Source organism: Propithecus coquereli, unplaced genomic scaffold, assembly GCF_000956105.1.
Source record: "Propithecus coquereli isolate 6110/MARCELLA unplaced genomic scaffold, Pcoq_1.0 Scaffold227, whole genome shotgun sequence".
Classification (NCBI taxonomy): Eukaryota; Metazoa; Chordata; class Mammalia; order Primates; family Indriidae; genus Propithecus; species Propithecus coquereli.
The window spans coordinates 3362092-3374149 of NW_012147808.1; the positions used below are offsets into that span (position 1 = coordinate 3362092).

At 39.8% G+C, this 12058-nt stretch overlaps 1 protein-coding gene across 1 annotated transcript in view; it reads right to left on the reverse strand.

Annotated features, from left to right (window-relative positions):
* Positions 1-9954, reverse strand: part of LOC105811033 (olfactory receptor 4C5-like) — a 12781-nt gene extending 2827 nt beyond the window's left edge. Inside the window, exon 1 of the mRNA XM_012645109.1 lies at positions 9322-9954. Coding sequence (XP_012500563.1) covers positions 9322-9954 — 633 coding nt within the window. The remainder of the gene's footprint in view (positions 1-9321) is intronic.
* Between the last annotated feature and the right edge of the window lie 2104 nt (positions 9955-12058).

The window sequence follows — 12058 nt, forward strand, 5'->3', positions numbered from 1 at the left end:
TACATATTTTCAGATCTCTTAGAACTATGTTCAATCCAAATTAAAAACAATGGGAATAATGCAAACTTCTTTAAATCTGGAAAACTAGTATATGCAACTATAACCTGAATAAATGAATCAAATCCACGTAATTAGACACTGTTTTCTCAAATCGATTTTGCTGAATTTTTGTTTCCTTAAGACTTGATGAACAATGTGGAGAGAGATTTCTTTTATTCCTGATTCATGTCTTCCTTTTGACTGTTTCCCTAGACACCCACTAAACTCAAGAGTAGTGTCTCTCAAACAAATCTTTATCTTGTTGGTACATGCATGGCTCTGCTGCTGTCATTTTTTCACAGGCCCTTCTTTGTAATTCTTTCTTCATTGACTTTAGAGAAGTGTTTAAATAGACTTTCACAGACTGCAGGATTTGGCAATGCATTGACCTCTCTAGTACCCAGGGGATTAGTAATTGGCCCTTTTGGAATCTTTACCAAAGCAACAGTCAACATCCTTCACTTACTCCCGTTTGGCACCCACAAACATCACTAGTGGCTAGTTTTAGGAATGCAATTGAGCTTGGGTTAAAGATATGTCTATCGTTGTAGTTTAGGATAAGACCTGGGTAACATAATCTGTAAACTTTCATTATAGGGCCATTTTTCTAATTCTGACATTGTTGAGCCTAGCCTGGTTTTAGGCAAAGCTTAGAGTTCAGAGAATGGATTTATTTCTCTCTGAAAACATGACTCGGTTAAATGTAGTTGCTCTGAAGAACAAAAATGCCAGTCTTCAAGGTCATGTGCCTGAATTACTCTGGAAGATTGTGATATTTTTATTGGTAACTGACTGAGGGAACTTAGATGGCAGTATTACCAGCTACCAGAGATTGAGTAATTTAAAACTTATAGAGATTTTAACTTCCCATGGGATGATTACCTAGATGACACAGTCTCATGATTAATTCAGGAGTATATATCTTTTCTCTTCCATGAAGAGAGAGTGGCTAGTGGACTTAGAGTTAGGCACCACACTTTCCCAAGGAGCCATGGAGACTACCACACTCAGCCAATCACTCATGTATGATGGCATCCAGAGGTGCAGAATAGAGATTCTTTAGAAAGGAGGCTCCACTACTATATTGTCTCCTTTAGCTTCTGAGGTGATGAAGAATTGGTTGCAGGCTCACATGGAATCACCTTTTTTGCTATTGACTTTCACCTTTAAAACAAACTAATACACTCCTGAAGTCCAGGACCAGAAAAGAAAAGCAAAGCCTTTAGCTCTATTTTCAATAGTCAACTGTTTTGCTCCTTTGTTTGCTACCCTCTCCCTTGTTATTTATTTTTTAAATTGTGGTTATATATCTAAAAAAAAAATTGCCATTTAACCATTTTAGGCGTACAGTTCAGTGGTGTTAAACACATTCACATCGTTGTGTGCCCATCCCCACCATCCATCTACAGAACATTTTCATCTTCCCAAACTGATACTCCCTAACTGTTAAACAGTTACTCCCTATTCCCCCTTTCTCCAATCCCCTGGCAACAACCATTCTATTTTCCGTCTATATAGTTTAACAGAAAATAGGAGGTATATTTCCTCTAATGTAATGTCTTCATGGTTCATCCATGTATTAGCATGTGTCAGAATTCTCCTTCTTAAGGTTGAAAAATTCCATTGTATGAATAAACCGCATTTTGTTTATTCATTATTCCTTGACTTTTTTTTATTATAGTAAGAACATTTAACATGAGATCTATCCTCTCACCAAAATTGTAAGTATACAGTACAGTTCTATTAACTGTAGATGCAATGTTATACAGCAGATCTCTAGAACTTATCTTGAATAACTGAAACTTTATCCCTGTTGAATAGATACTCCAAATTGCCCGTTTCTCCCAGCCTGTGGCAATCACCACTGTACTCTACTTCTACGAGTTTGAATATTTTTGACACCTCATATCAGTGGAAAAATGCAGTATTTGTCCTTGACTGGCTTATTTCACTTAGCATCATGTCAAGTTTTATCTGTGTTTTTTTTTTTTGAGTTCTTTTTTTTTCTTTTTAATTTCAGCATATTACCGGGGTACAAATGTTTGGGTTACATATATTGCCTTTGCCCCACCCAAGTCAGAGCTTCAAAAGTGTCCATCCCCCTGATGGTGCGCACCGTACCCATTACGTGTGTATATACCCATTCCCTCCTCCCCCTCCATTTGCCTGACACCCGATGAATGTTATTACTATATGTACACTTAAGTGTTGATCAGTTAATACCAATTTGATGGTGAGTACATGTGGTACTTGTTTTTACATTCTTGGGATACTTCACTTAGTAGAATGGGTTCCAGCTCTATCCAGGATAATGCAAGAGGTGCTAGATCCCATTGTTTTTTATGGCTGAGTAGAACTCCATGGTATACATATACCACATTTTATTAATACATTCATGTATTGATGGGCACTTGGATTGTTTCCACATCTTTGCAATTGTGAATTGTGCTGCTATAAACATTCTAGTGCAGATGTCTTTTTTATAGAATGTCTTTTGTTCCTTTGGGTAGATACCCAGTAATGGGATTGCTGGATCAAATGGTAGTTCTACTTGTAGCTCTTTGAGGTATCTCCACATTAGTTTCCACAGAGTTTGTACTAGTTTGCAGTCCCACCAGAAGTGTGAGTGTTCCTGTCTCTCTGCATCCACAACTCTATGTGATTTAAACAACACCCTGTCCTCCAAGCTGGAGAGGAATTGCTGTCTGATACCCACAGTCTGGCAGTCTGGAGCTGGCCTCGTTCCTTTCCACCCTCCTCTATTCCGTGGTTTCTCCCAGGCCTCTGCCTGCAGGCAGGACCTCAAGTCAGCCGAGCTCTCCCTCAACTGTGATGCAGGCCAGGAGGTTCCCTGCCCAGAATCATGGCCTTAGCTGGGAGTGTTGCCTTCCCATGGGAGGAAGGGTGTTCCTCCAGCACGCTGCAGCTAAGACCCACACTGATCTGCCCCTGAAGGCACACACACATCAGTAGACTAGTTCACAAATATCCCTTCTATGCCCCTGGGCAATGCATTGGAGACCTGGGTGTATGGGATCTGGCCTGCAAACCTGTCCCCCGGGCCCCAGAGATCAATACCTGACCATGCCAGGGAGAAAAATGCTGGTCCCAAGTCACCCACAGGGTGCCCAAGCAGCATCAATGTCTCTCTGCCTTGAGTTTTGCCCTGCTCTGCTGGAGTCACCAGGCAAGCAGCACCAGGGAGGGCCAGTGGTTAGGGACCTCGCAGTCCAAGCACCCCTCAGTCCACTGTAGGGCCTCAAAAGGAAAGGTTCTGTTCCCTGTGGCTGCTTCTGGATGGTGGCTAAATTGTCTCTCTCAGCAGCTGTGGATAGGGTAAGGGAAGGGGAGAATGAAGCAATATGGTGCCTGCTGATTGGCTCGGGTCTGTGGGGTAGGAGGTGTCCTGAGGTAGCTGGGAGCCTGTTGCCCTGTCCGCAAGAGGCTCTCCACTCACTGGCGGCAGCAGTCTCTGGGCTGGTGTTGGCAGGTCTCACCAGCAGCTTAGGAGCTCATCAGCAGTCCAAGATGCAAGGGACGGGAAATGTAACTGCTCCACCTACCCTTCTCTCTGGTCTCCAAGCCTCTTCAGGTTTAGTCCCTGCCCATGCCTTTCTCCTTCTGGTTCTGCTCTGCAACCTCTTCCTGTGGAGTCTCCTGTAGGTTCAGGCACCCTTCCTTCCGGCCCTCATCTGATCTATGTTTGTCTACCTGTTTGTTTTTTTCACCTTCATCTAAAATTTCTCCTTCTTGCAGAGATGTTCTGGCTGGAGGTGTTTCTCATCCACTATTTTGCCAATCTCCTCAAAATATGGTCCTTCCTTCGTGGTTTGATTGACTTTTTTGTACTGATATAAATTTATTCCTTTCTCATTTTCTTTTGTCTATCTTACATAGATATTTTCTTGGTGGTTATCATGAGATTCACATAATATATTTACAACAATACATCTTCTTTATGAATTAAGGCTTTTGTCATTAATGACCTTCTTTGTATTGTCTGACAATTTTTCACTTGGAGTCTATTTTATCTAAAGATAGTGAGGCCTGCTCTCTTTTGGTTATCATTTGCATGATATATCTTCTTCTATTTCTTTACTTTTGGCTTATGTGTGTCCTTAAAACCAAAGTGAATGTTTGTAGGCAGAATATAGTTGGATCTTCCTTTTTAAAAATCCATTCAGCTACTCTATGTCTTTGGATTGGGAAATTTAATCAATTTATATCAAAGTATTTATTAATAGGCAAGAACTTACCACTGCCATTTTGTTGATTGTTTTCTATTTTTTTTTTGTTTTTTTGGTCCTTTGTTTCTTTTTTTTGTTTATCTTTGTGTTTTAGTGATTATCTGTGGTGTTAATTTTGATTCTTTTCTCTTTGTTTGTTTTTCTACTACAGGTTTTTGCTTTGTGGTTACCATGAGATTTACATAAAACATTTTATAGTTATAATAGACCATTTTACACTGATAACAAATATGTATAAATTTGGCTTGATCAATTCTGCTATTGACATTCTATTATATTTTTTATTCCATTCACAGTACTTTTTAGCTCTAGAATTTCTGTTTGATTTGTTTAGATAATTTTAATCTCTCCATTAAATTTCTAATTTTGGTCAGTAGTTTTTCCCTCATTAAATTTAATTTTTTCTCTGTGTTTTCTGAAGTTTACTGAGCTTTCTTAAACAATAATTTTTAATTCTTTGTCAGGGAGTTTATAAATCTCCATTTCTTTTGGGTTGGTTTCTGGTGCTTTATTTTGATCCTTTGGTGGTGTCATGTTTCCCTGATCATTCTTGATCTTTGTACTTATGCATGAGTTTCTGTGTATTTGTAAAAGCAGGGACTTATTTCAGTCTTTACAGACTATCTTTGGGAAAGCCCTTCAACAGTAAGCCCATCCAGAGATTCTGTGAATACCATCTGTTGTGTTCACAGGTAGGCTTGCTACCAGAATTTTTGGCCAGCTTAGCCTGGTGTCTGTGTCAGCAGGTGGATGGGTGTGGCACTTGGTCTCTGAGGTTTGACCTGGAATCTGGATCCACTGGGTGGACTTGTTGATTGAATTTGTAAGAGTGGGCCTAGAGCCTTGATTTCTGAGGGTATGCCTGGAGACTATATCCATGGGGGATGGCTTAAATCCTAATTCCTTAGGGCTGAATTACTGTTGGGATGGAAATCGAGCCTGAGTCTGCAGGGACCAGCCTTACCCTTGGATGGGCCTGGTGCCTGGATCCATGGGGCTGGTCTGATGCTGGAGAGTTCCTGGAGCCTGAGTCCATGGGGGTGGGCCTTGATTCTGGGTCTACAGGGTTTTGTCTGGAGTCTGGGTCTGCAGGAGTGGTCCTGGTGCCTCAGTGCATGGGGCTGGCCTGGCATCAGGGTTTACTGGAGTTGGCCTGGACCCTGGGTCTACTGAAGCAGGCCTAGAACCTGGGTATATTGGATCTTGGGGCCTTGCAGGCTGTCCTAGACCCTGGGGCTAGCCTGGTGCCATGGCAGGCATGGAATCTGGGTTTGTGGAGTTAGTCTGGAGCCTGAGATTATAGGTGCTGGCCTGGCACCTAGAGTCACAGTGTTGTCCTAAAGTCTGGAGCTATGGCAATCTGATTAGAGCTTAAGCCTGTGGATGCCAGCCCAGAGACTGGGTGTAGTGGTGCTGACCTGGAGGGTAGGTCCATGAGGACTAGGTGGGCCTGCGGTTTTAGGTGCTGGCCTGGAACCTGGGCTCATAGGAGCAGTTTTGGAGTCTGGGTTCATGGGGGTGGCCCAGTGCTAGAGTCTACTGGGATGGGCCTGGACCCTGGGTCTGCTAGAGCAAGCTTTGGTTCTTGGTCTGCTGAAACATGGGATTGTAGGGGTCAACATGGAGGATGGGGCCACAGGTATTGGCTTGGCAATGGATAAACCTGAAGCCTGGGTATACATGTGAGTGCTGGTCTGTCGTCTGAGGCTAGGCATGCTGACTTGATGGTGGGTTGGATCTGAAGCCTACAGCTATTTGGGGCAACCTGGCTCTGGGCTGGTCTAGAACATGGGGCAGTCTGGAACCTGGGGCTAGAGGGACTGGTCTGGTGCTGGGCAGGCCATGAGCCTCAGCCTGAGGGCTTGACTTGGAGTCTGGGTCCATGGATGTTGGTTTTATGATTAGGGCTGCAGGGGCCAGCTTCACATTGGGGTAGGCCTAAAGCCTGGAGCTACTGGGGTCTGCCTGGCAGTGTTGTGGGCCCAGAGACCAGGCCAGCTGTGCAGTCCTAGAGCTTGGGACCATGGGGGGACTTCCCAGCATGGGTTTTACTGGGGCAGGCCCAGTGTTGAAGTCAGAGGCAAAGTGCAGTGCTCACTTTCCTCTCCTTCCCCTATGTAGAGGTTATCTATCCACATCCTGCTAGGGGTGAGAGGGGTGACATAGGTAATGTAAAACTCTCCCTCCTACCCACTTCAATGTGTCTTTTCTATTTCTGTGCTACATTCAGGTGCTATAATGTCTCACCTGGTTTCCTTAGCTCTTGTGAAGATGGTTTCATGCATGGATAGCTGTTCAAACTGATGCTTATGTTGAGGGATAAGAGTTGGAAAATCTTATTCCTCCATCTTGCTGTCATCTGTTGAGAAACTGGATACAATTATTGATGAAGAAGCTGAAGCTTGGGAGATTGATTCTGTGTTGGTTCCTATTTTCCCGATAAGTAGGAAGCATAATCTTTTGAGATTAAAGGAAAATTTGTAGAATATAGGTTATAGGTAATTGGTGGGAAATGACAATGTATGTGAGAATAATGTGTAGTCTATAATAGACAAAAAATTTTCTCAGGAAGCTTTGAAGACCTAGTTCCCATTGGAGTTAGTAATTTTTGTTGGGACCCCTTTGTGTATAATTTTCCTCAGTATTGCCTTACATCTTAGCTAAAGGGAAAAAGAAGATGGCATATAAATTTATGGTTTAAATATGTCAGTTAGTGTAGTGTGTTAAGCCAAAGCAGAAGAAGGCTCTATTGAGACTTGGTTTTGGCCAGGCATGGTGGCTCACTCCTGTAATCCTAGCAGTCTGGGAGGCCGAGGCAGGAGGATCACTTGAAGTCAGGAGTTGAAGATCAGCCTCAGCAAGAATGAGATCTCATCTCTACTAAAAAATAGAAAACAAAATTAGCCAGGAAACTAAAAATTAGAAAAAACTAGCCAATCGTGGTGGTGCATGCTTGTAGTCCCAGCTACTTGGGAGGCTGAGGCAGGAGGATCACTTGAGCCCAGGAGTTTGAGGTTGCTGTGAGCTAGGCTGACACCATGGCACTCTAGCCCAGGCAACAGAGTGACACTGTGGCTCAAAAAAAAAAAAAAAAAAAAAAAAGAAACTTGGTTTTGGAAGGATTGCTATGTACCCATTTTACACTATTTGAAACTCAAGAAAATTACAAGTTATGTTTACATGTTCTTTTCTTAATACTTCTAAATCTTTTATAAAGTTAGTTTTTAGGATAAGCTGCATTTTGCTGTGGTAACAAATTAATTTTGAACTCTTAGTGGTTTAACACAATATTTTACTTTCTGTTCAGACAAAATCCACTGAGAGTTGGGTGATCCTCTAGGGCAGCGGTTGTTCATGCAGTTACTCAGTAATCCAGATCGTTTCCTCTGGGTGCCCTTCCATCTCAATGCGTGCCTTCCAGGCTTGCTGCAGCAGGGAGGAAAGAAAGCTGGGGAGTAGCACACTGGCTCCTAAATAGTTATGACTAAATGTGACACATACTACTTCTGCAAACTTGGTCCTACTTCAAAACAAGTGGGCTGGAAAATGTGGTAGCACACAGATTTTAGTGATCAAGAAATGGGTTGGTCACAACTCAGAATAAGTGATCTCATTTGGAATAAACTGTTTACTAAACTGTTAAATATTAAACTATATGTAATATATATATTTAACATAAGATACAGGTATGACTATGGAGTCATTTGGGTTAATTTGGTCTTTATAAAGGTAGAAATGAAGATACTGAGATTTGCAGGAGCCCTGACCTGGCCCTGATTTAGATCTTCTTTTTTCATTTGGATTCTTTTTCTTAGAATTGCACTGTGTCTACATCTCAAATTAATCCCCACCTCTTTGGTCTGTATTTGGCTGCAATTCTCTACTCAAATTTGAATGTGCAGAATTTCTGCCTTGATTACTCAGATATTGACTGTCTTTTATGTCAGCTACTTTCATTACTATTAGCTAAGCAAAAATCCATCCAATAAAAACCATTTTGGAGGTGATGTGATACATAGGATATTTTTGACAGAAAACAAATGCTCCACAAAATATCTTCTACCTGAGAAATCGTGTCCAAGGTTGTCTTATGCCTGTACCTGGAAGAATTTTATACCCCTCTTTGGCTTTAGGCAGAGAAAATAATTTGTCCTGGGAAGAGTAAGATTATAATGTGAATGGTGCCCCCTGGAGTTGTGCAATGCAGCAACATTACTTTTGGATGAGTTTTGCCTTAATGACTCTCATTCCTCAAAACTCATTCATTTCTGGTTGATCTCTATCTCTCACAATAATAGATCCATCTTGATTTTATTAGTTGGGATTAAAACTATATATTTTCAACAAAATACTTAGCCATCAGGCCTTTTTGCTTAAATATTAATATAATTTTGTGGTCTGTTAGTTATATAATCTGTACCTAAAACTTTGCAGAGAATTGTTTTACCAAATAAACTCATAGATTTTTCATAAATTGTAACATTTTTATGCTACCTAGTAATGTCTCTTTGATCAATAATTTGTAAATGCCAAGAAGTTTCTAACTGGAAGATACTTTAGTCATTATCTAATTAAATATTGATCTTTTATAAAAGAGAAATTATTGAAGATTCCAGAAAACAAAGGGAACAAAATATACTTAAACTCACATATTTGACTTGAAGACCATTATCCTTTCCATTAGTCACACATGTTGTTAAAAGATAAATCAATTTTATTTTTATATTCTCTATGCACACAAATTATTACCCAAGATTACACTTTGACACCAGAGCTTCCTCATGGCATTTTTCACCTCTGTGTTTCTGAGGGTATAGATGAAAGGGTTTAGCATAGGTATCACCATAGTATAAAACACGGCCACAGCTTTATCAATGGGGAAGGTGACCATGGGCCGAAGGTATACGAATATACAGGGTAGAAAGAATAGGATGACTACAGTGATATGGGAGGCGCAGGTGGAGAGTGCCTTCCACTGTCCTTCAGTGCTGTGAGTCTTTAGGGAGCAAAAGATGAGGACATAGGAGGTGATAAGAATAGAAAAAATGAGCATACACATTAGCCCACTGTTGGCAGCAACAAAGAGTCCGAAGATGTGAGTGTCAGTGCAGGAGAGTTTTAGCAGAGGAAAAAGGTCACAGATGAAATGGTCAATGACATTGGGGCCACAGAAAGGCAACCAGACCATACAGAGAATTTGAATCAGAGCATGAAGAAAACCGCCAGCCCAGGCCATAGCCACCAGGAGGCTGCACACCTGCCTGTTCATTGTGATCATGTAGTGCAGGGGTTTGCAGATGGCCACGTAGCGGTCATAGGCCATCACCACGAGCAGGATGATCTCCACTCCCCCAAAGAAATGTTCTGCAAAGAGCTGAGTCATGCACCCACTGAAGGAGATAGTTTTCTTTTCAGAGAGTAAGTCAAATATCATTTTGGGGGCCATGGTAGAAGAGCAGCAGCCATCTATGAAGGACAAGAAAGACAGAAAAAAATACATGGGGGAGCCCAGGGCTGGGCTGGTGGTGATTGTTACCACAATGAGTAGGTTGCCTGCCAGGGTGAGAAAGTAGATGACTGTGAACACAGCAAACAAGAGTTTCTGCACATCTGGGTTCTGTGTCAGGCCCAGCAAGATGAATTCTGTCACGTTATTCACTCTCTCCATGGATCAACTTTGGCATTCGGATAATTGATTTATCTGTGAATAGGACAAGGACTGCAATTGTGGCACATAAGTTTTGAACAAGAAAATAATTTGGGTCAAGATTATTTTCTGTACCACTGATAGAATTCCCAAGCAGATACACCCAAGACTTCGAGTTGGGCCATATTATTACATTAGTCCATAATGACACATGTTCCTCTTCTCTCTCATGCACAGAGACACACAGACACAGACCAATACACATATTCATTCATATATGCAAGCATGGTTTTATGTTGCCATGTTAGGCACCTTTCCCAGTCACTACCATAGTATTTTTTCTCACAGAAAAATAGGAATAAAAGAGAACAATATGGAGGCGCAGAGGCTTGATTTCCTGAGTCTACTCCTGGTGTTTTTTCTCTAGTTATGTGTGCTGATGAGGCTACAGTGCAGAGTTTGTCATTCTTAGTATTTTAACTTGCTTCAGGGTGAATATAAAACATCAGGTGAATTCAACTTGAAATTAGGGATGATGTAGTCACATTTTAGAATCAAATGAACTGAGTGAATGTTTGAGGCTGCAGTTAAGATACACCCTGGCAGATAGATTTGTGAGTTTGTGCCACCTCCAGACAGAATTGTCTAAGAATGCTACCAAACACCTCTGGAAAAAGCATCCTGAAGAGGATAAAACAACATCATGCAATGCAACATTCCCCAATTTATTTGAAACTTCAGAATTCACTGTTTGGAGAACTGTCATGTTTAGATTTCAGGGGCATTTTGCAAATCAAAACCTGATTTAAGGAAGACTGTAAAAAATTATCTGGCTCTGTTTAGAAAACAGATACTTTTAAGGTGAGGAAACAAAAGCACCATAATTTATAGGACAGAATGTGTTCTTTAGAATTAGATAGATTATTTTTACATTCCATTTTCACTGATTATCAGCCATACGATGTTGAGTACAAATCTTAGTCTTACTGCATCTAAACTTTTCCATACATAAAATGGGAAAAATAAATGTCATAGAGGAATTGAAGAATAGCAGTATTCTTCAAAACTGTTTGTACCTTAAAGGTGAACATATAACTTACCACACATTTCAAATCTTGATAAAAAGAACAAAAATGAAAAAAACTCACATATCATTATTCTTATCCTTGAAATATTTGATTGTTGTAATATTAAGAGAAAATAAATGAACTAAGTACTCAACTCAAGAGGTGAAAACCAACCAATTATATTCAGAAAAAAAGTAGAATACAGAAATTAATACATCAGGAAATAGAAAAATATTAGACTTGATAAATTCAAAAGCTTTTTAATATTTTAAAAATACAAATAAAACTGATGAATACAAATAAGCTCAATAAGAAGCAAGTATGGTAAAATCACAAAAGGACATTATTCGTGAAGAATATTTAAAAGGTGTTATGTGTAGTTCATAAAAGATCTTTTAATCACTGAATAGGCATTTTCCAAAACAAAGTAAATCTTCACTTAATGCCATTACCAAAAAAACAAAAAAGAAAAAAAAGGAGAAAAAAGAATAGCATGTATTAAAGACTTCAAATAAGACCTAGATCTGATAAAAAATAGAAAAACAATGTGAGTAATATATCTCTAATCTCTGGCTAAGGAAGGAGATTTTTAAACAAAAATGCAATCATATAACATACAGGAGAAAACTGATGAATTCATCTGCATAAATATATAGAACACACTGGGAGAATATTTGCAACAAGTTATGACAATTGTTATTATAGAAATAGTTTTTGACAAATTAAAATGTTTAGTCACATGATCATAAAATAGGGGCAAAACAAATAAAAAATAATTCTCAGAAACATTAGACATCTAAAAAATTTGATAAGAAGCTTTTTCAAGAGATGCAATTTAAAAACAATGAAAAACTAATTGGCAAACTGGCAAAGATTTATGACAGTCATTCAGTGCTGGTGAGTGTGTGTTGATATAAAACATTCTGGAAAGAAGCTTGGCCCCATATAGTAAGGGTTTAATTATAAATTTATGGTCATGTCTCTTAATATTCCTTATTTTTAGACATCTATTCTAGATAAAAAACATAGATAAAAATTATGTATACAGGTTGTATAAT